The 27,827-nt window shown below is 42.3% G+C and overlaps 2 protein-coding genes across 2 annotated transcripts in view; both read left to right on the forward strand.

Moving 5' to 3' along the window:
- Positions 1-20,197, forward strand: part of vps36 (vacuolar protein sorting 36 homolog) — a 41,972-nt gene extending 21,775 nt beyond the window's left edge. Inside the window, exons 11-14 of the mRNA XM_036967253.1 lie at positions 3,675-3,739; positions 4,610-4,694; positions 16,804-16,880; positions 19,060-20,197. Coding sequence (XP_036823148.1) covers positions 3,675-3,739; positions 4,610-4,694; positions 16,804-16,880; positions 19,060-19,153 — 321 coding nt within the window. The 3' untranslated portion in view covers positions 19,154-20,197. The remainder of the gene's footprint in view (positions 1-3,674; positions 3,740-4,609; positions 4,695-16,803; positions 16,881-19,059) is intronic.
- A 7,349-nt stretch (positions 20,198-27,546) lies between these two features.
- The window catches only part of LOC110509476 (thrombospondin type-1 domain-containing protein 1), a 75,182-nt gene continuing 74,901 nt past the window's right edge, over positions 27,547-27,827 (forward strand). Inside the window, exon 1 of the mRNA XM_036967921.1 lies at positions 27,547-27,800. The gene's annotated coding sequence lies outside the window, so the exon portion shown is untranslated. The remainder of the gene's footprint in view (positions 27,801-27,827) is intronic.

Consider the following 27,827-nt stretch of genomic DNA (forward strand, 5'->3'; position numbering starts at 1 on the left):
TTTTTACAGTCTATGGCGTGAAGAAACCATGTTCAGACATGGTGACCTGAGCTGATTGGCCAGCGGTAGGACTATAGGTGCACTCGATTGGTTCTATGGGCCTGCTGGGTAGGTGGAGTTCCACCTTCAGACACGGGTGACCTGAGCTGATTGGCCAGCGGTAGGACTATAGGTGCACCTGATTGGTTCTCTGGGCCTGCTGGGTAGGCGGAGTTCTACCTTCAGACACGTTAAACGGTTCAATATGAGGAGCACGTTGCCTTCCTGGTGCAGCTGAATCAAGTGCTCCTACCGCCAGCAGAGCTAAACATGTTTATTTTTTAAAGAACTCAGTTATCTATCGTTGTTTTTCTTTACAGATTGTAATTGTGTGTAAGCTTGTTATCGAACATGTCACCCTCCCTAGGAGAGGGGGTGACCTTGATAATTTATTGTTAAAACGAGAGGCTGCCTGGATCTTTAATTTAAAGACCCTTGCTCCCTTCGGTCTCAACTTAGACTCTGATCTGAAGACATTCTGGTGATTATTGTGACTTGTAATTGTTTGTAAGCTTGTGTAGTCAAATGAATCTATGATCGTATGCTATCCATTTGTTGTTTGTATGCTGTTCTTTGTATGCCATTTTAATATTTGATAATTAACCAATGATATTAGGCCACTCTTGGCCATGATTACAGACACCTGTGTCTTTTGACACTACATAAACGAGTGATCCCGCAGTGTTTGTGACCCTGATGAAGACAGCCTGGCTGTCGAAACGTTGGATATTCAATTTTTGCATCTGAGCTCCTAGAGTGTGTGGCTGTCCTTTATTTTCTAGTTTTCTACTCCGCTAGCCAGCACCTAAATAGATGTGCGTTTCTTTTTCCTTCTCTAAAGTTCTACTGCATCACGATCATAACAAAAGGTTTTCCTACTAGTTATAGTTTACAAACATATAAAACGCAGCATCTTAAGTGCTGTTCCCGTGTTTCATGAAATTAAAGATACCAGAAATGTTCCATACACTCAAAAAAAGCTAATTTCTCGCAAATGTTTTTACACCACTAAATGTGTTTTTACATTCCTGTTAGTGAGCATTTCTCCTTTGCCATCATAATCCTTTCCCCTGACATTTGTGGCATATATATCAAGAAGGTGATTAAACAGCATGATCATTACACAGGTGCACCTTGTGCTGGGGACTGGCTATAACAATTATTTTTGGGTCCACTAGTAAATAAAAAATCTACCAGCCACTCAGATTTTTTTCACCAGCCCTAATATTTTTTTCACAGCTAAAATTACAAAAAAATAAATAATAATAACTATGAGCATGCTTTGTAATGTTTCTAAAACAATAAATGTATTACTAGGAAGAAGTGCTTTGGTATATTGGTAAATTCTTTAATTTAATTGTTTGTGCCCGGAGTCTTTTACCCAAAAATATCAAAGATGAGACAAATGTTCACCTGCCCCTTTAAGGGGTTACCGTGGTAACGCGTCATGTTTGTGAGATTGATTCTGACACGTACAAGCGTTACCTTCTCTTTCCTAGCAACTCAAATATAGAAAAACAACCTAGCTTGAACAAAACAATGTATTTAGCCAAAAAAATACAACGACACAAAGTCTCACTTCACTTCACTACTTTCCTTTCAAGTACATTTAAGCCAACTTTTATGCTTGTGCGCAACGCTTCTACGAATGACTATTTCACTCACTCAGTACTTCCACGTGCGAACAGCCCCCAGCCAGGCAGTGTTGCAGCGCGAGGTGGGATTGGTTGTATAGGATTCATAGTTCTTTTGATTCATTTACCAGCTATGAAACAAAATGGCCGAAATACTTTGAAAACAGCTACTGCAGCATTTATTTTACTATAAATGTGATCGTACTTGACTTTTTATTCACAAATGCGAATGAAATGCTCACACTGTAGAGCCCTGACCACCTGCCAACGTGGCTGCTGAAATAGACGCCAATGCCAAAATCTGCCTGCATTTTGGCAGGTTGTGGTGTCCATTTTAGGCCCTGGATGAGAACAATAAAAGGCCTCTCTAAAACGTGTAGTTTTGTCACACAACACAATGCCACAGATGTCTCACGTTGAGGGAGTGTGCAATTGGCATGCTGACTGCAGGAATGTCCACCAGAGCGAATTGACCTCCACATCCGGCTTCTTCGCCCATTGGGGGTATTGTCTGAGACCAGCCACCCAGACAGCTGATGAAACTGTGGGATGGTCTGAGACCAGCCACCCAGACAACTGATGAAACTGTGGGTTTTCACAACTGAAGAATTTCTGCACAAACTGTCCGAAACCATTTCAGGGAAGCTCATCTGCGTACTCGTCGTCCTCGCCGGGGTCTTGACCTGACTGCAGTTTGGTGTCTCAACCAACTTCAGTGGGAAAATGCTCACCATCGATGGCCACTGGCAAGTGTGCTCTTCACGGATGAATTCCGGTTTCAACTGTTCCTGGGATATTGGCGGGAACTGGAACATGCTGTCAGACAGTGTGTGCCCCATGGTGGGGTTATGGTTTGGGCAGGCATAAACTATGGACAACGAACACAATTGCATTTTTACCAATGGCAAATTTGAATGCACAGTGATGCCGTGACGAGATCCCGAGGCTCATTGTCGTGCCATTGATCCTCCTCCATCACCTCATGTTTCAGCATGATAATGCACGTCCCCATGTCACAAGGATCTGAACACAATTCCTGGAAGCTGAAAACGTCCCAGTTCTTCCATGGCCTGCATACTCACCAGACATGTCACCCATTGAGCATGTTTGGGATGCTCTGGATCGACGTGTACGACAATGTGTTCCAGTTCCCACCAAAATATCCAGCAACTTCGCACAGTCATTGAAGAGGAGTGGGACAACATTCCACAGACCACAATCAACAGCCTGATCAACTCTATGTGAAGGAGATGTGTTGCGCTGCATGAGGCAAATGGTGGTCACACCAGATACTGACTGTGTTTCTGATCCACTCCCCTACCTTTAAAAATAATTGAAGGTATCTTTGACGGATGCGTATTTGTATTCCCAGTCGTGTGAAATCCATAGATTAGGGACTAATTAATTTAGTTAATTCCTAACTGTAGCTCAGTAAAATCTTTTAAATTGTTGCGTTTTTATATTTTTGTTCAGTGTTACTTTTTTATAAACAATACCTCCCTATATTTATTATTCTCTCCCCTCTTTTCCCGCTTCTCTCTACTCCTCTCTCCTCTCTCGTCCTCTCTCCTTCTCTCTCCTCCTTCTCTCTTTTTCTCCTCCTCTCTCCCCTTTTCCCCCTTCTTTCTCGTCCTCTCCTCTCTCCTTCTCTCTACTCCTCTCCTCTACTCCTCTCTCATCCTCTCCTCCTCTCTCATTCTCTCTACTCCTCTCTCCTTCTCTCTACTCCTCTCTACTCCTCTCTCCTCCTCTCTCCTTCTTTCTCATCCTCTACTCCTCTCCTCTCTCGTCCTCTCCTCCTCTCTCCTTCTCTCTTGTCCTTTCCTCCTTTCTCCTTCTCTACTCCTCTCTCGTCCTCTCCTCCTCTCTCCTTCTCTCTCATCCTCTCCTCCTCTCTCCTCCTCTCCTCCTCTCTCCTCTCTCATCCTCTCCTCCTCTCTCCTCCTCTCTCGTCCTCTCCTCCTCTCTCCTTCTCTCTCCTTCTTTCTCGTCCTCTCCTAGCTGCTGTCTCCAGAGGATTTGGTGAATGCCTGTAAGATGTTTGAGTCGCTGAAGCAACCACTGAGGTCAGTGTGTGTGTGTGTCATAGAGGAATCGGCCGAGCTCTTCCTGTTTGACTTCCTGTTGTTGGAGGCTGTTTCCTGTGGCCGTGTCACTTCCTGCCCCTTCCCAGAGATTCAAAAGAAAACAGAGAACTCAAACCCAGGCCACTTTCCAATTGTTTTCCTATTTCCTATATAGTGCACTACTTTTGACCAAAGCCCATAGGGTTGTTTTCAAAAGTAGTGCACTATATAGGGAATGGGGTGCTCTTTGGGACTCATTCCTGGTCCTTCTACTTACTTGCTTAAAATGAAAATCTACTGACTCTGTGTTAGAGCAACAGGAAAACCATTGTAGTGGAACAACTGTCTAAAAGACAGACTGTTTTCTACCATCCTCACTGTGTTACTTTACCAACTCCCTGTTAAACTTCATTCTTTTCATTTCCATCACCCCCTTATTTCTCCCACCTTTTTTATCTTCTCTCTCTCTCTCCCTCTCTCTTCCTCCATCCTTCATCTCCCTCCATCCCCTCTCTCTCTCCCTCTCTCTTCCTCCATCCTTCATCTCCCTCCATCCCCTCTCTCTCTCTCCCTCTCTCTTCCTCCATCCTTCATCTCCCTCCATCCCCTCTCTCTCTCTCCCTCCTTCCCCTCTCTCTCTCCCTCCTTCCCCTCTCTCTCTCTCTCTCTCTCTCCCGCCCTCCCTCCTTCCCCTCTCTCTGTCCCCTCTCTCTCTCCCTCCTTCCCCTCTCTCTCTCTCTCTCTCTCTCCTTCCGTCTCTCTCTCTCCCTCCTTCCCCTTTCACTCTCCCTCTCTCTCACCCTCTGTCCCCTCTCTGTCCCCCTCCGTTCCCCCTCTCCCTCCGTCACCCCTCTCTCTCTCTCTCTCCAGGTTGCGTATCTTTGACAGTGGTGTGATGGTGGTTCAGCTGCAGTCCCACAGTGAGGAGGAGATGATCTCCTCGGCCCTGGACAACGTAAGAATCACAATCACTTTTATTCACCAACAACATTTACCCAGAATGACACAGTGAGTTGGTGCTGCTAGTGATAGACAAATTAGAGGAATTGGGCCTGGGGGCTTTCCCACTGCATTCCACTTCACTTGTCCTAGGGCTGCAGTCCACTTCACTTGTCCTAGGGCTGCAATCCACTTCACTTGTCCTAGGGCTGCAGTCCACTTCACTTGTCCTAGGGCTGCATTCCAGGTCACTTGTCCTAGGGCTGCATTCCAGGTCACTTGTCCTAGGGCTGCATTCCAGGTCACTTGTCCTAGGGCTGCAGTCCACTTCACTTGTCCTAGGGCTGCATTCCAGGTCACTTGTCCTAGGGCTGCATTCCAAGTCACTTGTCCTAGGGCTGCATCCCAGGTCACTTGTCCTAGGGCTGCATTCCAGGTCACTTGTCCTAGGGCTGCATTCCAGGTCATTTGTCCTAGGGCTGCATTCCAGGTCACTTGTCCTAGGGCTGCATTCCAGTTCACTTGTCCTAGGGCTGCATTCCAGGTCACTTGTCCTAGGGCTGCATTCCACTTCACTTGTCCTAGGGCTGCATTCCACTTCACTTGTCCTAGGGCTGCATTCCAGGTCACTTGTCCTAGGGCTGCATTCCCCTTCACTTGTCCTAGGGCTGCATTCCCCTTCACTTGTCCTAGGGCTGCATTCCACCTCACTTGTCCTAGGGCTGCATTCCAGGTCACTTGTCCTAGGGCTGCATTCCACTTCACTTGTCCTAGGGCTGCATTCCAGGTCACTTGTCCTAGGGCTGCATTCCAGGTCACTTGTCCTAGGGCTGCATTCCAGGTCACTTGTCCTAGGGCTGCATTCCACTTCACTTGTCCTAGGGCTGCATTCCACTTCACTTGTCCTAGGGCTGCATTCCAGGTCACTTGTCCTAGGGCTGCATTCCACTTCACTTGTCCTAGGGCTGCAGTCCACTTCACTTGTCCTAGGGCTGCAGTCCACTTCACTTGTCCTAGGGCTGCAGTCCACTTCACTTGTCCTAGGGCTGCATTCCACTTCACTTGTCCTAGGGCTGCATTCCAGGTCACTTGTCCTAGGGCTGCATTCCAGGTCACTTGTCCTAGGGCTGCATTCCAGTTCACTTGTCCTAGGGCTGCATTCCAGGTCACTTGTCCTAGGGCTGCATTCCAGGTCACTTGTCCTAGGGCTGCATTCCACTTCACTTGTCCTAGGGCTGCATTCCAGGTCACGTGTCCTAGGGCTGCATTCCACTTCACTTATCCTAGGGCTGCATTCCACTTCACTTGTCCTAGGGCTGCATTCCACTTCACTTGTCCTAGGGCTGCATTCCACTTCACTTGTCCTAGGGCTGCAGTCCACTTCACTTGTCCTAGGGCTGCATTCCAGGTCACTTGTCCTAGGGCTGCATTCCACTTCACTTGTCCTAGGGCTGCATTCCACTTCACTTGTCCTAGGGCTGCATTCCACGTCACTTGTCCTAGGGCTGCATTCCACTTCACTTGTCCTAGGGCTGCATTCCACTTCACTTGTCCTAGGGCTGCATTCCACTTCACTTGTCCTAGGGCTGCATTCCAGTTCATGTTAGCAGAGGGAATAGTAACATATTGATGTAGTTTCCTTATAAACATGTTATTACATGGACAGTTTAAATTGTAAATTCCTTCTCGTTGTATTGAGGCGACAACATCTTCAACAGTTGCACTTGGAGTATTGTTATATTCTCCTAAGAGAAGAATAGCACCTTTAGGGACAGCTCTAACAGCACCTTTAGGGACAGCTCTAACAGCACCTTTAGGGACAGCTCTAACAGCACCTTTAGGGGCAGCTCTAACAGCACCTTTAGGGACAGCTCTAACAGCACCTTTAGGGGCAGCTCTAACAGCACCTTTAGGGGCAGCTCTAACAGCACCTTTAGGGACAGCTCTATCAACACCTTTAGGGACAGCTCTAACAGCACCTTTAGGGGCAGCTCTAACAGCACCTTTAGGGGCAGCTCTAACAGCACCTTTAGGGACAGCTCTATCAACACCTTTAGGGACAGCTCTAACAGCACCTTTAGGGACAGCTCTAACAGCACCTTTAGGGACAGCTCTAACAGCACCTTTAGGGACAGCTCTAACAACACCTTTAGGGACAGCTCTAACAGCACCTTTAGGGACAGCTCTAACAACACCTTTAGGGACAGCTCTAACAGCACCTTTAGGGACAGCTCTAACAGCACCTTTAGGGACAGCTCTAACAGCACCTTTAGGGACAGCTCTAACAACACCTTTAGGGACAGCTCTAACAGCACCTTTAGGGACAGCTCTAACAACACCTTTAGGGACAGCTCTAACAGCACCTTTAGGGACAGCTCTAACAGCACCTTTAGGGACAGCTCTAACAGCACCTTTAGGGACAGCTCTAACAACACCTTTAGGGACAGCTCTAACAACACCTTTAGGGACAGCTCTAACAGCACCTTTAGGGACAGCTCTAACAGCACCTTTAGGGACAGCTCTAACAGCACCTTTAGGGACAGCTCTATCAACACCTTTAGGGACAGCTCTAACAGCACCTTTAGGGACAGCTCTAACAACACCTTTAGGGACAGCTCTAACAGCACCTTTAGGGACAGCTCTAACAGCACCTTTAGGGACAGCTCTAACAACACCTTTAGGGACAGCTCTAACAGCACCTTTAGGGACAGCTCTAACAACACCTTTAGGGGCAGCTCTAACAGCACCTTTAGGGACAGCTCTAACAGCACCTTTAGGGACAGCTCTAACAGCACCTTTAGGGACAGCTCTAACAGCACCTTTAGGGACAGCTCTATCAACACCTTTAGGGACAGCTCTAACAGCACCTTTAGGGACAGATCTAACAACACCTTTAGGGACAGCTCTAACAGCACCTTTAGGGACAGATCTAACAACACCTTTAGGGACAGCTCTAACAGCACCTTTAGGGACAGCTCTAACAACACCTTTAGGGACAGCTCTATCAACACCTTTAGGGACAGCTCTAACAGCACCTTTAGAGACAGATCTAACAACACCTTTAGGGACAGCTCTAACAACACCTTTAGGGACAGCTCTAACAACACCTTTAGGGACAGCTCTATCAACACCTTTAGGGACAGCTCTAACAGCACCTTTAGGGACAGCTCTAACAGCACCTTTAGGGACAGCTCTAACAGCACCTTTAGGGACAGCTCTAACAGCACCTTTAGGGACAGCTCTAACAGCACCTTTAGGGACAGCTCTAACAACACCTTTAGGGACAGCTCTAACAACACCTTTAGGGACAGCTCTAACAACACCTTTAGGGACAGCTCTAACAGCACCTTTAGGGACAGCTCTAACAGCACCTTTAGGGACAGCTCTAACAACACCTTTAGGGACAGCTCTAACAACACCTTTAGGGACAGCTCTAACAACCATTTCATACTCCTCGGGAGTGAATGTAACATTGTGTTGTTCTCATGAATTCTGGGTAATCATATAGTCGTCCATCATTATTCAATAATTGTTTAACCTCAGATAATGATGTTGTCAAACCAGTTCTGGAAAAACAAATACTTTTTTGTTGTTGTTGTATTTTATGTCTTTATTATTCCGGATTGTATACCTAATGTGGGGAAAAATGTGTGTTTGTACATTAGAAGTACTTGTTTATGAAAGTGAGCAAGCTTCATAAGGATTTTACCCACATCAAAGGTGCATTTTAGTAAATATTCTAGACCACCAATCTGTTGGAATATTAAATTAGGGATTATATTCCAAATGCAAATCCTAATTTCTTAAATAGTTTTGTTTCCATTTAATCATAAATATTATATTAGAGGTTTTATAATCCAGACAAAATGAGAAAAACAAATCCAGAATATCATATTGTAGGATTTTTTATGAATTTATTTGCAAATTATGGTGGAAAATAAGTATTTGGTCACCTACAAACAAGCAAGATTTTTGGCTCTCACAGACCTGTAACTTCTTCATTAAGAGGCTCCTCTGTCCTCCACTCGTTACCTGTATTAATGGCACCTGTTTGAACTTGTTATCAGTATAAAAGACACCTGTCCACAACCTCAAACAGTCACACTCCAAACTTTGGCCAAGACCAAAGAGCTGTCAAAGGACACCAGAAACAAAATTGTAGACCTGCACCAGGCTGGGAAGACTGAATCTGCAATAGGTAAGCAGCTTGGTTTGAAGAAATCAACTGTGGGAGCAATTATTAGGAAATGGAAGACATACAAGACCACTGATAATCTCCCTCGATCTGGGGCTCCACGCAAGATCTCAACCCGTGGGGTCAAAATGATCACAAGAACGGTGAGCAAAAATCCCAGAACCACACGGGGGGACCTAGTGAATGACCTGCAGAGAGCTGGGACCAAAGTAACAAAGCCTACCATCAGTAACACACTAAACCGCCAGGGACTCAAATCCTGCAGTGCCAGACGTGTCCCCCTGCTTAAGCCAGTACATGTCCAGGCCCGTCTGAAGTTTGCTAGAGAGCATTTGGATGATCCAGAAGAAGATTGGGAGAATGTCATATGGTCAGATGAAACCAAAATATAACTTTTTGGTAAAAACTCAACTCGTCATGTTTGGAGGACAACGAATGCTGAGTTGCATCCAAAGAACACCATACCTACTGTGAAGCATGGGGGTGGAAACATCATGCTTTGGGGCTGTTTTTCTGCAAAGGGACCAGGACGACTGATCCATGTAAAGGAAAGAATAAATTGGGCCATGTATCGTGAGATTTTGAGTGAAAACCTCCTTCCATCAGCAAGGGCATTGAAGATGAAACGTGGCTGGGTCTTTCAGCATGACAATGATCCCAAACACACCGACCGGGCAACGAAGGAGTGGCTTCGTAAGAAGCATTTCAAGGTCCTGGAGTGGCCTAGCCAGTCTCCAGATCTCAACCCCATAGAAAATCTTTGGAGGGATTTGAAAGTCCGTGTTGCCCAGCTACAGCTCCAAAACATCACTGCTCTAGAGGAGATCTACATGGAGGAATGGGCCAAAATACCAGCAGTGTGTGTGAACCTTGTGAAGACTTACAGAAAACGTTTGACCTCTGTCATTGCCAACAAAGGGTATATAACAAAGTATTGAGAAACTTTTGTTATTGACCAAATACTTATTTTCCACCATAATTTGCAAATAAATTCATTAAAAATCCTACAATGTGATTTTCTGAATTTCTTTCTTTCTTCATATCATATCAATCATATCATATATATCATATCAATCATATGATATATATATCATATCAATCATATTAGTCATATATCATATGTCAATCATATGAGATACGACCCAGACCCGTGACATTTGTTTTCATTCTGGATCCGGACCCGCTCGGGTGGATCCATGAATACCTCGAAGACAAATGTACAGAAGGAATACAGACAGGAATTTCCACAAGATGAATATAACTACTAACTTACATGTGTAACCATGGCTCTATAGTAACTAACGTACTGTAACATGTGTAACCATGGCTCTATAGTAACTAACATACTGTAACATGTGTAACCATGGCTCTATAGTAACTAACTTACTGTAACATGTGTAACCATGGCTCTATAGTAACTAACTTACTGTAACATGTGTAACCATGGCTCTATAGTAACTACTAACTTACTGTAACATGTGTAACCATGGCTCTATAGTAACTACTAACTTACATGTGTAACCATGGCTCTATAGTAACTAACTTACTGTAACATGTGTAACCATGGCTCTGTAGTAACTAACTTACTGTAACATGTGTAACCATGGCTCTATAGTAACTACTAACTTACATGTGTAACCATGGCTCTATAGTAACTAACTTACTGTAACATGTGTAACCATGGCTCTATAGTAACTAACTTACTGTAACATGTGTAACCATGGCTCTATAGTAACTATTAACTTACTGTAACATGTGTAACCATGGCTCTATAGTAACTACTAACTTACTGTAACATGTGTAACCATGGCTCTATAGTAACTACTAACTTACTGTAACATGTGTAACCATGGCTCTATAGTAACTACTAACTTACTGTAACATGTGTAACCATGGCTCTATAGTAACTAACTTACTGTAACATGTGTAACCATGGCTCTATAGTAACTACTAACTTACATGTGTAACCATGGCTCTATAGTAACTAACTTACTGTAACATGTGTAACCATGGCTCTATAGTAACTAACGTACTGTAACATGTGTAACCATGGCTCTATAGTAACTAACTTACTGTAACATGTGTAACCATGGCTCTATAGTAACTAACTTACTGTAACATGTGTAACCATGGCTCTATAGTAACTAACTTACTGTAACATGTGTAACCATGGCTCTATAGTAACTAACTTACTGTAACATGTGTAACCATGGCTCTATAGTAACTAACTTACTGTAACATGTGTAACCATGGCTCTATAGTAACTAACTTACTGTAACATGTGTAACCATGGCTCTATAGTAACTAACGTACTGTAACATGTGTAACCATGGCTCCATAGTAACTAACTTACTGTAACATGTGTAACCATGGCTCTATAGTAACTAACTTACTGTAACATGTGTAACCATGGCTCTATAGTAACTAACTTACTGTAACATGTGTAACCATGGCTCTATAGTAACTACTAACTTACTGTAACATGTGTAACCATGGCTCTATAGTAACTACTAACTTACATGTGTAACCATGGCTCTATAGTAACTAACTTACTGTAACATGTGTAACCATGGCTCTGTAGTAACTAACTTACTGTAACATGTGTAACCATGGCTCTATAGTAACTACTAACTTACATGTGTAACCATGGCTCTATAGTAACTAACTTACTGTAACATGTGTAACCATGGCTCTATAGTAACTAACTTACTGTAACATGTGTAACCATGGCTCTATAGTAACTATTAACTTACTGTAACATGTGTAACCATGGCTCTATAGTAACTACTAACTTACTGTAACATGTGTAACCATGGCTCTATAGTAACTACTAACTTACTGTAACATGTGTAACCATGGCTCTATAGTAACTACTAACTTACTGTAACATGTGTAACCATGGCTCTATAGTAACTAACTTACTGTAACATGTGTAACCATGGCTCTATAGTAACTACTAACTTACATGTGTAACCATGGCTCTATAGTAACTAACTTACTGTAACATGTGTAACCATGGCTCTATAGTAACTAACGTACTGTAACATGTGTAACCATGGCTCTATAGTAACTAACTTACTGTAACATGTGTAACCATGGCTCTATAGTAACTAACTTACTGTAACATGTGTAACCATGGCTCTATAGTAACTAACTTACTGTAACATGTGTAACCATGGCTCTATAGTAACTAACTTACTGTAACATGTGTAACCATGGCTCTATAGTAACTAACTTACTGTAACATGTGTAACCATGGCTCTATAGTAACTAACTTACTGTAACATGTGTAACCATGGCTCTATAGTAACTAACGTACTGTAACATGTGTAACCATGGCTCCATAGTAACTAACTTACTGTAACATGTGTAACCATGGCTCTATAGTAACTACTAACTTACATGTGTAACCATGGCTCTATAGTAACTAACTTACCGTAACATGTGTAACCATGGCTCTATAGTAACTAACTTACTGTAACATGTGTAACCATGGCTCTATAGTAACTACTAACTTACTGTAACATGTGTAACCATGGCTCTATAGTAACTACTAACTTACTGTAACATGTGTAACCATGGCTCTATAGTAACTATTAACTTACTGTAACATGTGTAACCATTGCTCTATAGTAACTAACTTACTGTAACATGTGTAACCATGGCTCTATAGTAACTAACTTACTGTAACATGTGTAACCATGGCTCTATAGTAACTAACTTACTGTAACATGTGTAACCATGGCTCTATAGTAACTATTAACTTACTGTAACATGTGTAACCATGGCTCTATAGTAACTAACTTACTGTAACATGTGTAACCATGGCTCTATAGTAACTAACTTACTGTAACATGTGTAACCATGGCTCCATAGTAACTAACGTACTGTAACATGTGTAACCATGGCTCTATAGTAACTAACGTACTGTAACATGTGTAACCATGGCTCTATAGTAACTACTAACTTACTGTAACATGTGTAACCATGGCTCTATAGTAACTACTAACTTACTGTAACATGTGTAACCATGGCTCTATAGTAACTACTAACTTACTGTAACATGTGTAACCATGGCTCTATAGTAACTAACTTACTGTAACATGTGTAACCATGGCTCTATAGTAACTACTAACTTACATGTGTAACCATGGCTCTATAGTAACTAACTTACTGTAACATGTGTAACCATGGCTCTATAGTAACTAACGTACTGTAACATGTGTAACCATGGCTCTATAGTAACTAACTTACTGTAACATGTGTAACCATGGCTCTATAGTAACTAACTTACTGTAACATGTGTAACCATGGCTCTGTAGTAACTAACTTACTGTAACATGTGTAACCATGGCTCTATAGTAACTACTAACTTACATGTGTAACCATGGCTCTATAGTAACTACTAACTTACATGTGTAACCATGGCTCTATAGTAACTAACTTACTGTAACATGTGTAACCATGGCTCTATAGTAACTATTAACTTACTGTAACATGTGTAACCATGGCTCTATAGTAACTAACTTACTGTAACATGTGTAACCATGGCTCTATAGTAACTAACTTACTGTAACATGTGTAACCATGGCTCTATAGTAACTAACTTACTGTAACATGTGTAACCATGGCTCTATAGTAACTAACGTACTGTAACATGTGTAACCATGGCTCCATAGTAACTAACTTACTGTAACATGTGTAACCATGGCTCTATAGTAACTACTAACTTACATGTGTAACCATGGCTCTATAGTAACTAACTTACTGTAACATGTGTAACCATGGCTCTATAGTAACTAACTTACTGTAACATGTGTAACCATGGCTCTATAGTAACTACTAACTTACTGTAACATGTGTAACCATGGCTCTATAGTAACTACTAACTTACTGTAACATGTGTAACCATGGCTCCATAGTAACTAACTTACTGTAACATGTGTAACCATGGCTCTATAGTAACTACTAACTTACATGTGTAACCATGGCTCTATAGTAACTAACTTACTGTAACATGTGTAACCATGGCTCTATAGTAACTAACTTACTGTAACATGTGTGACCATGGCTCTATAGTAACTACTAACTTACTGTAACATGTGTAACCATGGCTCTATAGTAACTACTAACGTACTGTAACATGTGTAACCATGGCTCCATAGTAACTAACTTACTGTAACATGTGTAACCATGGCTCTATAGTAACTACTAACTTACATGTGTAACCATGGCTCTATAGTAACTAACTTACTGTAACATGTGTAACCATGGCTCTATAGTAACTAACTTACTGTAACATGTGTAACCATGGCTCTATAGTAACTACTAACTTACTGTAACATGTGTAACCATGGCTCTATAGTAACTAACGTACTGTAACATGTGTAACCATGGCTCTATAGTAACTACTAACTTACTGTAACATGTGTAACCATGGCTCTATAGTAACTACTAACTTACTGTAACATGTGTAACCATGGCTCTATAGTAACTACTAACTTACTGTAACATGTGTAACCATGGCTCTATAGTAACTAACTTACTGTAACATGTGTAACCATGGCTCTATAGTAACTACTAACTTACATGTGTAACCATGGCTCTATAGTAACTAACTTACTGTAACATGTGTAACCATGGCTCTATAGTAACTAACGTACTGTAACATGTGTAACCATGGCTCTATAGTAACTAACTTACTGTAACATGTGTAACCATGGCTCTATAGTAACTAACTTACTGTAACATGTGTAACCATGGCTCTATAGTAACTAACTTACTGTAACATGTGTAACCATGGCTCTATAGTAACTACTAACTTACTGTAACATGTGTAACCATGGCTCTATAGTAACTAACTTACTGTAACATGTGTAACCATGGCTCTATAGTAACTATTAACTTACTGTAACATGTGTAACCATGGCTCTATAGTAACTAACTTACTGTAACATGTGTAACCATGGCTCTATAGTAACTAACTTACTGTAACATGTGTAACCATGGCTCCATAGTAACTAACGTACTGTAACATGTGTAACCATGGCTCTATAGTAACTAACGTACTGTAACATGTGTAACCATGGCTCTATAGTAACTACTAACTTACTGTAACATGTGTAACCATGGCTCTATAGTAACTACTAACTTACTGTAACATGTGTAACCATGGCTCTATAGTAACTACTAACTTACTGTAACATGTGTAACCATGGCTCTATAGTAACTAACTTACTGTAACATGTGTAACCATGGCTCTATAGTAACTACTAACTTACATGTGTAACCATGGCTCTATAGTAACTAACTTACTGTAACATGTGTAACCATGGCTCTATAGTAACTAACGTACTGTAACATGTGTAACCATGGCTCTATAGTAACTAACTTACTGTAACATGTGTAACCATGGCTCTATAGTAACTAACTTACTGTAACATGTGTAACCATGGCTCTGTAGTAACTAACTTACTGTAACATGTGTAACCATGGCTCTATAGTAACTACTAACTTACATGTGTAACCATGGCTCTATAGTAACTACTAACTTACATGTGTAACCATGGCTCTATAGTAACTAACTTACTGTAACATGTGTAACCATGGCTCTATAGTAACTATTAACTTACTGTAACATGTGTAACCATGGCTCTATAGTAACTAACTTACTGTAACATGTGTAACCATGGCTCTATAGTAACTAACTTACTGTAACATGTGTAACCATGGCTCTATAGTAACTAACTTACTGTAACATGTGTAACCATGGCTCTATAGTAACTAACGTACTGTAACATGTGTAACCATGGCTCCATAGTAACTAACTTACTGTAACATGTGTAACCATGGCTCTATAGTAACTACTAACTTACATGTGTAACCATGGCTCTATAGTAACTAACTTACTGTAACATGTGTAACCATGGCTCTATAGTAACTAACTTACTGTAACATGTGTAACCATGGCTCTATAGTAACTACTAACTTACTGTAACATGTGTAACCATGGCTCTATAGTAACTACTAACTTACTGTAACATGTGTAACCATGGCTCCATAGTAACTAACTTACTGTAACATGTGTAACCATGGCTCTATAGTAACTACTAACTTACATGTGTAACCATGGCTCTATAGTAACTAACTTACTGTAACATGTGTAACCATGGCTCTATAGTAACTAACTTACTGTAACATGTGTGACCATGGCTCTATAGTAACTACTAACTTACTGTAACATGTGTAACCATGGCTCTATAGTAACTACTAACGTACTGTAACATGTGTAACCATGGCTCCATAGTAACTAACTTACTGTAACATGTGTAACCATGGCTCTATAGTAACTACTAACTTACATGTGTAACCATGGCTCTATAGTAACTAACTTACTGTAACATGTGTAACCATGGCTCTATAGTAACTAACTTACTGTAACATGTGTAACCATGGCTCTATAGTAACTAACGTACTGTAACATGTGTAACCATGGCTCCATAGTAACTATTAACTTACTGTAACATGTGTAACCATGGCTCTATAGTAACTAACTTACTGTAACATGTGTAACCATGGCTCTATAGTAACTAACTTACTGTAACATGTGTAACCATGGCTCTATAGTAACTACTAACTTACTGTAACATGTGTAACCATGGCTCTATAGTAACTAACGTACTGTAACATGTGTAACCATGGCTCTATAGTAACTAACTTACTGTAACATGTGTAACCATGGCTCTATAGTAACTAACTTACTGTAACATGTGTAACCATGGCTCTATAGTAACTAACTTACTGTAACATGTGTAACCATGGCTCTGTAGTACAGCACTTGTTTTCTCTTGTATGGACCAGCCAAACACAAGGTGACTTTGTATTCCCACTCTCTCTTCTCTCTTCTCTCTCTCTTCTCTCCTTCCCGTAGGTAACTGATAAAGGCTCTCTGACAGCTGAGGAGTTTGCCAAGCTGCTCGGTCTCTCTGTTCTTCTGTCTAAAGAAAGGTAGGTACCACTACTCACTCTCTAATCCCTGACTGGATATAGAACTACAACTCCCATCGTCGCCCACTGTATATAGAACTACAACTCCCATTGTCACCCACTGTTTATAGAACTACAACTCCCATCGTCGCCCACTGTATATAGAACTACAACTCCCATTGTCACCCACTGTTTATAGAACTACAACTCCCATCGTCACCCACTGTATATAGAACTACAACTCCCATCGTCACCCACTGGATTGAACTACAGCTGTCCTGATTATTGTTGATAATACACAATGTGAACAGAAGTATGTGGACACTTGTTCGTCAAACATCTATTCCAAATCATAGGTGGCAGGTAGCCTAGTGGTTAGAGTGGAGGGGCGGCAGGTAGTCTAGTGGTTAGAGTGGAGGGGCGGCAGGTAGTCTAGTGGTTAGAGTGGAGGGGCGGCAGGTAGCCTAGTGGTTAGAGTGGAGGGGCGGCAGGTAGCCTAGTGGTTAGAGTGGAGGGGCGGCAGGTAGCCTAGTGGTTAGAGTGGAGGGGCGGCAGGTAGTCTAGTGGTTAGAGTGGAGGGGCGGCAGGTAGTCTAGTGGTTAGAGTGGAGGGGCGGCTGGTAGTCTAGTGGTTAGAGTGGAGGGGCGGCAAGTAGCCTAGTGGTTAGAGTGGAGGGGCGGCAGGTAGCCTAGTGGTTAGAGTGTAGGGGCGGCAGGTAGCCTAGTGGTTAGAGTGGAGGGGAGGCAGGTAGCCTAGTGGTTAGAGTGTTGGACTAGTAACCGAAAGGTTGCTGGATCGAATTCCCGAGCTGACAGGGTAAAAATCTGTCGTTCTGCCCCTGAACAAGGCAGTTAACCCACTGTTCCTAGACCAGTTAACCCACTGTTCCCCTGAACAAGGCAGTTAACCCACTGTTCCCCTGAACAAGGCAGTCAACCCACTGTTCCCCTGAACAAGGCAGTCAACCCACTGTTCCTAGGCTGTTATTGTAAATAGGAAATTGTTCTTACCTGACTTGTCTAGTTAAATAAAGGTAAAATAAAATTTTAAAACATTTTTTAAAAATGTTATGTGGAGTTGGTTCCCCCTTCACTGCTATAACAGCCTCCACTCTTCTGGGAAGGCTTTCCACTAGATGTAGGAACATTGCTGCTATAACAGCCTCCACTCTTCTGGGAAGGCTTTCCACTAGATGTTGGAACATTGCTGCTATAACAGCCTCCACTCTTCAGGGAAGGCTTTCCACTAGATGTTGGAACATTGCTGCTATAACAGCCTCCACTCTTCTGGGAAGGCTTTCCACTAGATGTTGGAACATTGCTGCTATAACAGCCTCCACTCTTCTGGGAAGGCTTTCCACTAGATGTTGGAACATTGCTGCTATAACAGCCTCCACTCTTCTGGGAAGGCTTTCCACTAGATGTTGGAACATTGCTGTGGGGACTTGCTTCCATTCAGCCACGAGCATTAGTGAGGTCGGACACTGATGTTGGACGATTAGGCTCACATTTGCCGTTCCAATTCATTCGAAAGGTGTTCGATGGGGTTGAGGTCAGGGCTCTGTGCAGGCCAGTCAAGTTCTTCCACACTGATCTCAACAAACCATTTCTGTATGGACCTCGCTTTGTGCACAGGGGCATTGTCATGCTGAAACAGGAAAGGACCTTCACCAAACAGTTTGGTACTCGGTAGTGAGTGTTGCTGCCGAGGATAGACGATTTTTATGTGCTTCAGCACTTGGCGGTCCCGTTCTGTGAGCTTGTTTGGCCTACCACTTTGTGGCTGAGCCGTTTTTGCTCCTAGACATTTCCACTTCACAATCACAGCACTTACATTTGACCTGGGAAGCTCTAGCAGGGCAGAAATTTGACAAAACTGACTTGTTGGAAAGGTGGCATCCTATGACGGTGCCACGTTGAAAGTCACCGAGCTCTTCAGTAAGGCCATTCTACTGCCAATGTTTGTCTATGGAGATTGCATGGCTGTGTGCTCGATTTTTATACACCTGTCCGCAACGGGTGTGGCTGAAAGACGAATCCACTAATTTGAAGGGGTGTCCACATACTTTTGTAAATATTGTGTATTATAAATTGTTACAGTTTATTATTCAGTAGTTTGTTCTGTAGATAACGTGACACGTTTCTGTCCCAATCTCTCTATCTATCCCTCTTCTCTGTCTCTTTGTCTCTCTGTCTGTCAGGTTGTTACTAGCAGAGAAGATGGGTCACCTGTGTAGAGACGACTCTGTGGAAGGCCTACGGTTCTACCCCAACCTTTTCAACAGTCAGGCTTGATGTAAACGCGTCCAAATAGTACCCTAGTCCCAGTATAGTGCACTGCTTTTGACCAGGGGTCCATAGGGTTTTAGTGCACTACATCGGTTCTACTAAAAACTCTTCTCCACTCATGTCTGATCTGAGGACAGCATGTGTTGTGGGATCAACGACTGGCAAACCAAATCCCACTTCTCAGTTGTACCGGGTATACTACAAAGCAGGATCAATGAGTTAGCCAACTAACTTGCCTAAATATTCTGAAATTATATTCTCGACATGATTTCATTTTTTTTTTTAGAGAAAGATACATTTAAAATGGACATGGGTCTAATAATTGTATTCAGATAATCTCTCAGTTTAACTTTCTTAACAAATCAGAAAATTCAATAGATATTTCTGTTTGTTGATTTTAAAGTTAGCCGACCAACTAGTTGATCCTGCATTGTAGCAGAGCCCTCTGTGTCCATGGTTACTGCGTTGTGTTGATACAGTTGAAAAGAGAAGGGCGACATCTATCCCAGACCTCACCTTGCTAGCACAAAGGGTGTTGTTCCTACGACTGTTCTCTGGACTCTCTAGAGCCGTTTGGGCCTCAGAGAGCTCGAGGCAAGTCAAATGTATCAGAATATATCTCGTCTCCTTAGTCCCAGACAACAATAATCTAGTATAGATGTAAATGGTTAATAAGGTAAAGTTTTTTTTTTTTCTCCATGTATTGGATAATAAGGTTAACGTTGTCTGTCTCGATGCTTTCAGTTTGATATCATGTCTGTATCTGACATCATCAACATTGTACCTAGTGTTGGATCTAGGTAACGCTGTGGAACTAAGTTGTATAATACCAAACCTCTCGTTTTAATGTAAAATGTGTTTACTATTGGAACGTCTCAGTAAGTCTGAAACCTCCTGTTTGAAGAGAGTCTTAAATAACTCTCAGGTTGTACCCATCACCCCATGTTTTATGTGTTCCTTTACATGATAAAGACTGTATGTAACATAATGGTCAACGTGCTCCTTCATTCAAATGTAATTAGTTATTAAACTGTACCTGTACCTATATCAGCTAGTCTGTTTGTCTCCGTCTGTCTGTCTGGCTGGCTGGCTGGCTAGCCTGTCTGTCTAGCCTGTCTCTGTCTGTCTGGCTAGCTAGCCTTCCTGTTTGTCTGTCTGTCTGTTTAGCCTGCCTGTGTCTGTCTGGCTGGCTGGCTAGCTAGCCTGTCTGTCTTCTGTCTAGCTAGCCTGTCTGTCTAGCCTGTCTCTGTCTGGCTGGCTGGCTAGCTAGCCTGTCTGTCTTCTGTCTAGCTAGCCTGTCTGTCTAGCCTGTCTCTGTCTGTCTGGCTAGCTAGCCTGTCTGTCTTCTGTCTAGCTAGCCTGTCTGTCTAGCCTGTCTCTGTCTGGCTGGCTAGCTAGCCTGTCTGTCTTCTGTCTAGCTAGCCTGTCTGTCTAGCCTGTCTCTGTCTGTCTGGCTAGCTAGCCTGTCTGTCTTCTGTCTAGCTAGCCTGTCTAGCTAGCCTGTCTCTGTCTGTCTGGCTAGCTAGCCTTCCTGTTTGTCTGTCTGTCTGTTTAGCCTGCCTGTCTGCCTGTGTCTGTCTGGCTGGCTGGCTAGCTAGCCTGTCTGTCTTCTGTCTAGCTAGCCTGTCTGTCTAGCCTGTCTCTGTCTGTCTGGCTAGCTAGCCTGTCTGTCTTCTGTCTAGCTAGCCTGTCTGTCTAGCCTGTCTCTGTCTGTCTGGCTAGCTAGCCTTCCTGTTTGTCTGTCTGTCTGTTTAGCCTGCCTGTGTCTGTCTGGCTAGCCTGCCTGTCTGCCTGTGTCTGTCTGGCTAGCCTGCCTGTCTGTCTGTCTAGCTAGTCAGTATGTCTGGCTAGCCTGTCTAGGCTGTCTATCTCTGATTCTTTGTGTCTGTTGAACCAGGCTACTTTACAGTGTTAATAGGACCAGGCTACTTTACAGTGTTAATAGGACCAGGCTACTTTACAGTGTTAATAGGACCAGGCTACTTTACAGTGTTAATAGGACCAGGCTTCCTGTGACCAGCAAGCTAACTGATCCTAGGTCAGCAGTCAGATGCAGGCCCATTACCCTGTAGACAAGCTTCCTGTGACCAGCAAGCTAACTGATCCTAGGTCAGCAGTCAGATGCAGGCTAGAGACTATTAGGCCGTGTCCCAAATGGAATCCTATTCCCAATACACACACACACACACACACACATATATGAACACACACACACACATACACGTAGTCTGGGAGCGTGGGAGCACGTGGTGTACCCCAGATTAGATTAGCCTGCTGTGTCCTCCATGTGGGTGATCAATTTAAATGAATGGATTAAACAGAACTGGGAGGAAACCAGAAGACTTTGCCCTGGAGTAGAATCAAATCAATTTGAATTTGTCACGTGTGCCGAACACAACGGGTGTAGTAGAGCTTTCTGTGAATTGCTTATTTACAAACCAACAATGCAGTTCAAGAAATAGAGTTAAGATAATTGTTAACTTTTTTTTTATTTAGTAAAATACTAAATAGTAAAATACTAAATAAAAAGTAACACCAATAACAATAACGAGGTTATATACACAGGAGGTACCGGCACCCAGGCAATATACACAGGGGGTAACGGTTAGTTGAGGTAATATAATGTAGTTAGAGGTAAAGACTAGACAACAGGATAGATAATAGACAGTAACAGCAGTGTTGGTAGTAGGGTAGGTAATATGTACATATAGATAGAGTAGACCCCATGTAGAGACGGGAGATACTGTATGACACACTCAAAGGCAGACACGCATTCACACACACTACACACACTACACACACCACACACTACACACACTACATACACTACACACACTACACACACTACATACACTACACACACTACATACACTACATACACACACAGTACAATGCAGTGGAAGGAAGCTAGGACACAGTCAGGGTTGGGGAGTAACTGATTTATATGTAATATATATTATATGTGATCAGTTATGTCATACTTTTTGCGTTGAACAAAAATATAAACACACATGTCAAGTGTTGGTTTCATGAGCTGAAATAAAATATATTTTTATATATATATGTATATGTATATATATATATATATATATATATATTTATAAAATAATTTTTACATAAGCACAAAAAATGTCTTGCACAAGTTTGTTTACATCCCCGTTAGTGAGCATTTCTCCATTTACCAAGATAATCCATCCACCTGACAGGTGTGGCATATCAATAAGATGATTAAACAGCATGATCATTACACAGGTGCACCTTGTGCTGGGGGAAAATAAAAGGAGACTCTAAAATGTGCAGTTTTGTCATAACACAATTCCACAGATGTGTCAAGTTCTGAGGGAGTGTTCTATTTGTATACTGAGTGCAGGAACGCCCACCAGAGCTATTGCCAAATAATTGAATGGTCATTTCTCTACCATAAACCGCCTCCATTGTTGTTTTAGAGCTTTTGCCAGTACATCCAACCAGCCTCACAACAGTACCGGTCAGAAGCATTCCATGTGACTACCTCAAAGCTGGTTGAGAGAATGCAAAGCTGTCATCAAGGCAAAGGGCGGCTATTTGAAGAATCTTGAATATAAATATATTTTGATTTAACACTTTATTTGGTTACTACATGATTCCATATGTGTTATTTCATAGTGTTGATGTCTTCACTACTATTCTACAATGTGAAAATTGTAAAAATAACGAAAAACCCTGGAATGAGTAGGTGTGTCCAAACTTTTGATTGTTAGAGTTAGCATGGGAGAACTTCCCCCCAGTACCCTTCTGGTACTCCCTGTATACAGTTGCACATTGATCTGGTACTCCCTGTATATAGAGTTGAAGTCGGAAGTTTACATATACTTAGATTGGAGTCATTAAACCTCGTTTTTCAACCACTCCACAAATTTCTTGTTAACAATCTATAGTTCTGGCAAGTCAGTTAGGACATCTACTTTGTGCGTGACACAAGTAATTTTTCCAGTAATTGTTTACAGACAGATTATTTCACTTATAATTCAATGAATCACAATTCCAGTGGGTCAGAAGTTTACATACACTAAGTCGACTGTGCCTTTAAACAGCTTGGAAAATTCCAGAAAATGATGTCATGGCTTTAGAAGCTTCTAATAGGCTAATTGACATCATTTGAGTCAATTGGAGATGTACCTGTGGATGTATTTCAAGGCCTACCTTCAAGCTCAGTGCCTCTTTGCTTGACATCATGGGAAAATCAAAAGAAATCAGCCAAGACCTCAGAAAAACAATTGTTGACCTCCACAAGTCTGGTTCATCCTTGGGAGCAATTTCCAAATGCCTGAAGGTACCACGTTCAACTGTACAAACAAGATTATGCAAGTATAAACACCATGGGACCACGCAGCCGTCATACCGCTCAGGAAGGAGACGCGTTCTGTCTCCTAGAGATGAACGTACTTTGGTGTGAAAAGTGCAAATCAATCCCAGAACAACAGCAAAGGACCTTGTGAAGATGCTGGAGGAAACGGGTACAAAAGTATCTATATCCACAGTAAAACAAGTTCTATATCGACATAACCTGAAAGGCCGCTCAGCAAGGAAGAAGCCACTGCTCCAAAACTGCCATAAAAAAGCCAGACTACGGTTTGCAACTGCACATGGGGACAAAGATGGTACTTTTTGGAGAAATGTCCTCTGGTCTGATGAAACAAAAATAGAACTGTTTGGCCATAATGACCATCGTTATGTTTGGAGGAAAAAGGGGAGGCTTGCAAGCCGAAGAACACAATCCCAACTGTGAAGCACGGGGGTGGCAGCATCATGTTGTGGGGGTGCTTTGCTGCAGGAGGGACTGGTGCACTTCACAAAATAGATGGCATCATGAGGACAGAAAATTATGTGGATATATTGAAGCAACATCTCAAGACATCAGTCAGGAAGTTAAAGCTTGGTCACAAATGGGTCTTCCAAATGGACAATGACCCCAAGCATACTTCCAAAGTTGTGGTAAAATGGCTTAAGGACAACAAAGTCAAGGTATTGGAGTGGCCATCACAAAGCCCTGACCTCAATCCTATAGCAAATTTGTTGGCAGAACTGAAAAAGTGTGTGCAAGCAAGGAGGCCTACAAACCTGACTAAGTTACATCAGCTCTGTCAAGAGGAATGGGCCAAAATTCACCCAACTTATTGTGGGAAGCTTGTGGAAGGCTACCCGAAACGTTTGACCCAAGTTAAACAATTTAAAGGCAATGCTACCAAATATTTAATTGAGTGTTGATAAACTTCTGACCCACTGGGAATGTGATGAAAGAAATAAAAGCTGAAATTCATCATTCTCTCTGCTATTATTCTGACATTTCACATTCATAAAATAAAGTGGTGATCCTAACTGGCCTAAAAAGGGATTTTTTTACTAGGATTAAATGTCAGGAATTGTGAAAAACTGAGTTTAAATGTATTTGGCTAAGGTGAATGTAAACTTCCGACTTCAACTGTAGCTCCACATTGATCTGGTACTCCCTGTATATAGCTCCACATTGATCTGGTACTGGTACTCCCTGTATATAGCTCCACATTGATCTGGTACTCCCTGTATATAGCTCCACATTGATCTGGTACTCCCTGTATATAGCTCCACATTGATCTGGTACTGGTACTCCCTGTATATAGCTCCACATTGATCTGGTACTGCTACTCCCTGTATATAGCTCCACATTGATCTGGTACTCCCTGTATATAGCTCCACATTGATCTGGTACTGGTACTCCCTGTATAGAGCTCCACATTGATCTGGTACTGGTACTTCCTGTATATAGATCCACATTGATCTGTTACTGGTACTCCCTGTATATAGCTCCACATTGATCTGGTACTGGTACTCCCTGTACATAGATCCACATTGATCTGGTACTGGTACACCCTGTATATAGATCCACATTGATCTGGTACTGGTACTTCCTGTATATAGATCCACATTGATCTGTTACTGGTACTCCCTGTATATAGATCCACATTGATCTGGTACTGGTACTCCCTGTATATAGATCCACATTGATCTGGTACTGGTACTCCCTGTATATAGATCCACATTGATCTGATACTGGTACTCCCTGTATATAGCTCCACATTGATCTGGTACTGGTACTTCCTGTATATAGCTCCACATTGATCTGGTACTGGTACTCCCTGTATACAGCTCCACATTGATCTGGTACTGGTACTCCCTGTATATAGCTCCACATTGATCTGGTACTCCCTGTATATAGCTCCACATTGATCTGGTACTGGTACTCCCTGTATATAGCTCCACATTGATCTGGTACTGGTACTCCCTGTATATAGCTCCACATTGATCTGGTACTGGTACTCCCTGTATATAGCTCCACATTGATCTGGTACTCCCTGTATATAGCTCCACATTGATCTGGTACTCCCTGTATATAGCTCCACATTGATCTGGTACTGGTACTTCCTGTATATAGCTCCACATTGATCTGGTACTCCCTGTATATAGCTTCACATTGATCTGGTACTCCCTGTATATAGCTCCACATTGATCTGGTACTCCCTGTATATAGCTCCACATTGATCTGGTACTCCCTGTATATAGCTCCACATTGATCTGGTACTGGTACTTCCTGTATATAGCTCCACATTGATCTGGTACTCCCTGTATATAGCTCCACATTGATCTGGTACTGGTACTTCCTGTATATAGCTCCACATTGATCTGGTACTGGTACTCCCTGTATATAGCTCCACATTGATCTGGTACTCCCTGTATATAGCTCCACATTGATCTGGTACTTCCTGTATATAGCTCCACATTGATCTGGTACTTCCTGTATATAGCTCCACATTGATCTGGTACTGGTACTTCCTGTATATAGCTCCACATTGATCTGGTACTGGTACTCCCTGTATATAGCTCCACATTGATCTGGTACTGGTACTCCCTGTATATAGCTCCACATTGATCTGGTACTCCCTGTATATAGCTCCACATTGATCTGGTACTTCCTGTATATACAGTTGGAAGTTTACATACACTTTAGTCAAATACATTTAAACTCAGTTTTTCCACAATTCCTGACATTTAATCCTAGTAAAAATGATAAATAAGATGTTATTATATTTGTAACTATTTCCCCAGGTCATTGATGTAGATCATGTGTTCTCAGTCAATGTACTTGGTAAAATACGCCTCTCTCTCTCACTAGTCATTTAGGTCAACATTGGATCATTCAGAGATCCTCACTGAACTTCTGGAGAGAGTTTGCTGCACTGAAAGTAAAGGGGCTGAATAATTTTGCATGCCCAATTTTTCAGTTTTTGATTTGTTAAAAAAGTTTGAAATATCCAATAAATGTCGTTCCACTTCATGATTGTGTCCCACTTGTTGTTGATTCTTCACAAAAAAAATACAGTTTTATATCTTTATGTTTGAAGCCTGAAATGTGGCAAAAGGTCGCAAAGTTCAAGGGGGCCGAATACTTTTTCAAGGCACTGTAAATACACACACACACACACACACACAGTGTGTAAAGCACACACACACAGCGTGTAAAACACACACACACACACACAGTGTATAAGCTGTGATTCTCCTAGTCCAGTTCTCTGTGACCTTGTTTTGACAGCCTGTCATGTAATCATATCATAACGGAGTGCTGGGTGTAACGACCATTATTCAATCATGTCATTAAGGCACAGGAGGCAGTGTAGTTGCCCTGTGACCTCAACTCGATGGTTCAAGACCCCATTTCTGCTGTTTCCCCCATCAACCGTTACATTTAGGCCTATACAGCCACGGCAAGCTCCAGAATGATTTGTTTAGCTGTGTCAAAGCTTGCTTCCTGCAATTGAACAGTTAAACATGACTCAGGCAATGCCCAACCCATCGCCCTACACCTCTCCTGTCTACTTCCTAGGGTGCCTGTCTGTGGTGTTGAACTCTCTGACTGCCTCATAGGTTTTTAGATGACACTGGGACTTATCGTTAATGTTTAGGGCTATAAACATCTCTGTTAGTCAGTGTTGTATAATCCTGTTGATATCGCTGGTACAGGTTATAGCCTGATGCTCGTCAGTGATTCAACACCTAAACATTTCTCTGGAGTGTTCAGGTAGGCCTCAGGTAGGCCTCAGGTAGTCCTAGGCTTCGGCATCACTCTGCAGTGTTCAACCCTCATTAAATATGAAAACAATACATCCTTTGTCATTTAAGTCATGCAGTCTGTCTTTTTATTCATCTTTTAAACCTTTACTTCTGTTCTTGGCTCAAACTTTGAGCACTGTTTGAGATCTATACATTAATTTAAACTGATTGACCGCACGTATGGCCACGTACAACCTCATAGGTTGCAATGAGCCGCGTATAATTGACCGTAACAGAGGACGAGCGGCACGGGAATGCGCGGTTACCCTGGCTCTGCTCTGTCCGCTCACGGCACGGACGCGCGCAAAGGGATTGTCGTTCCTCTCCGTCGCTCTCTGCTTCTTCTTCGTCTTCTCTCTCTGAAGTTGATCTGTAATCGAGCTGCTGTTCGGCGGGTCACGTTAATTAATCATCTGTAAAGGTTGACGATCAGAAATGGACGGAATGACGTTTCCATGGATGAGTCGAGACGTTTGATGGAGGTTTCGTTGGGAATAATCAATGCCTTTCTGAGTCTACAGGAAATGTAAGTACGCAAATGTGGTCCTAGTCT

The sequence above is a fragment of the Oncorhynchus mykiss genome, chromosome Y (genome assembly GCF_013265735.2).
Source record: "Oncorhynchus mykiss isolate Arlee chromosome Y, USDA_OmykA_1.1, whole genome shotgun sequence".
Classification (NCBI taxonomy): Eukaryota; Metazoa; Chordata; class Actinopteri; order Salmoniformes; family Salmonidae; genus Oncorhynchus; species Oncorhynchus mykiss.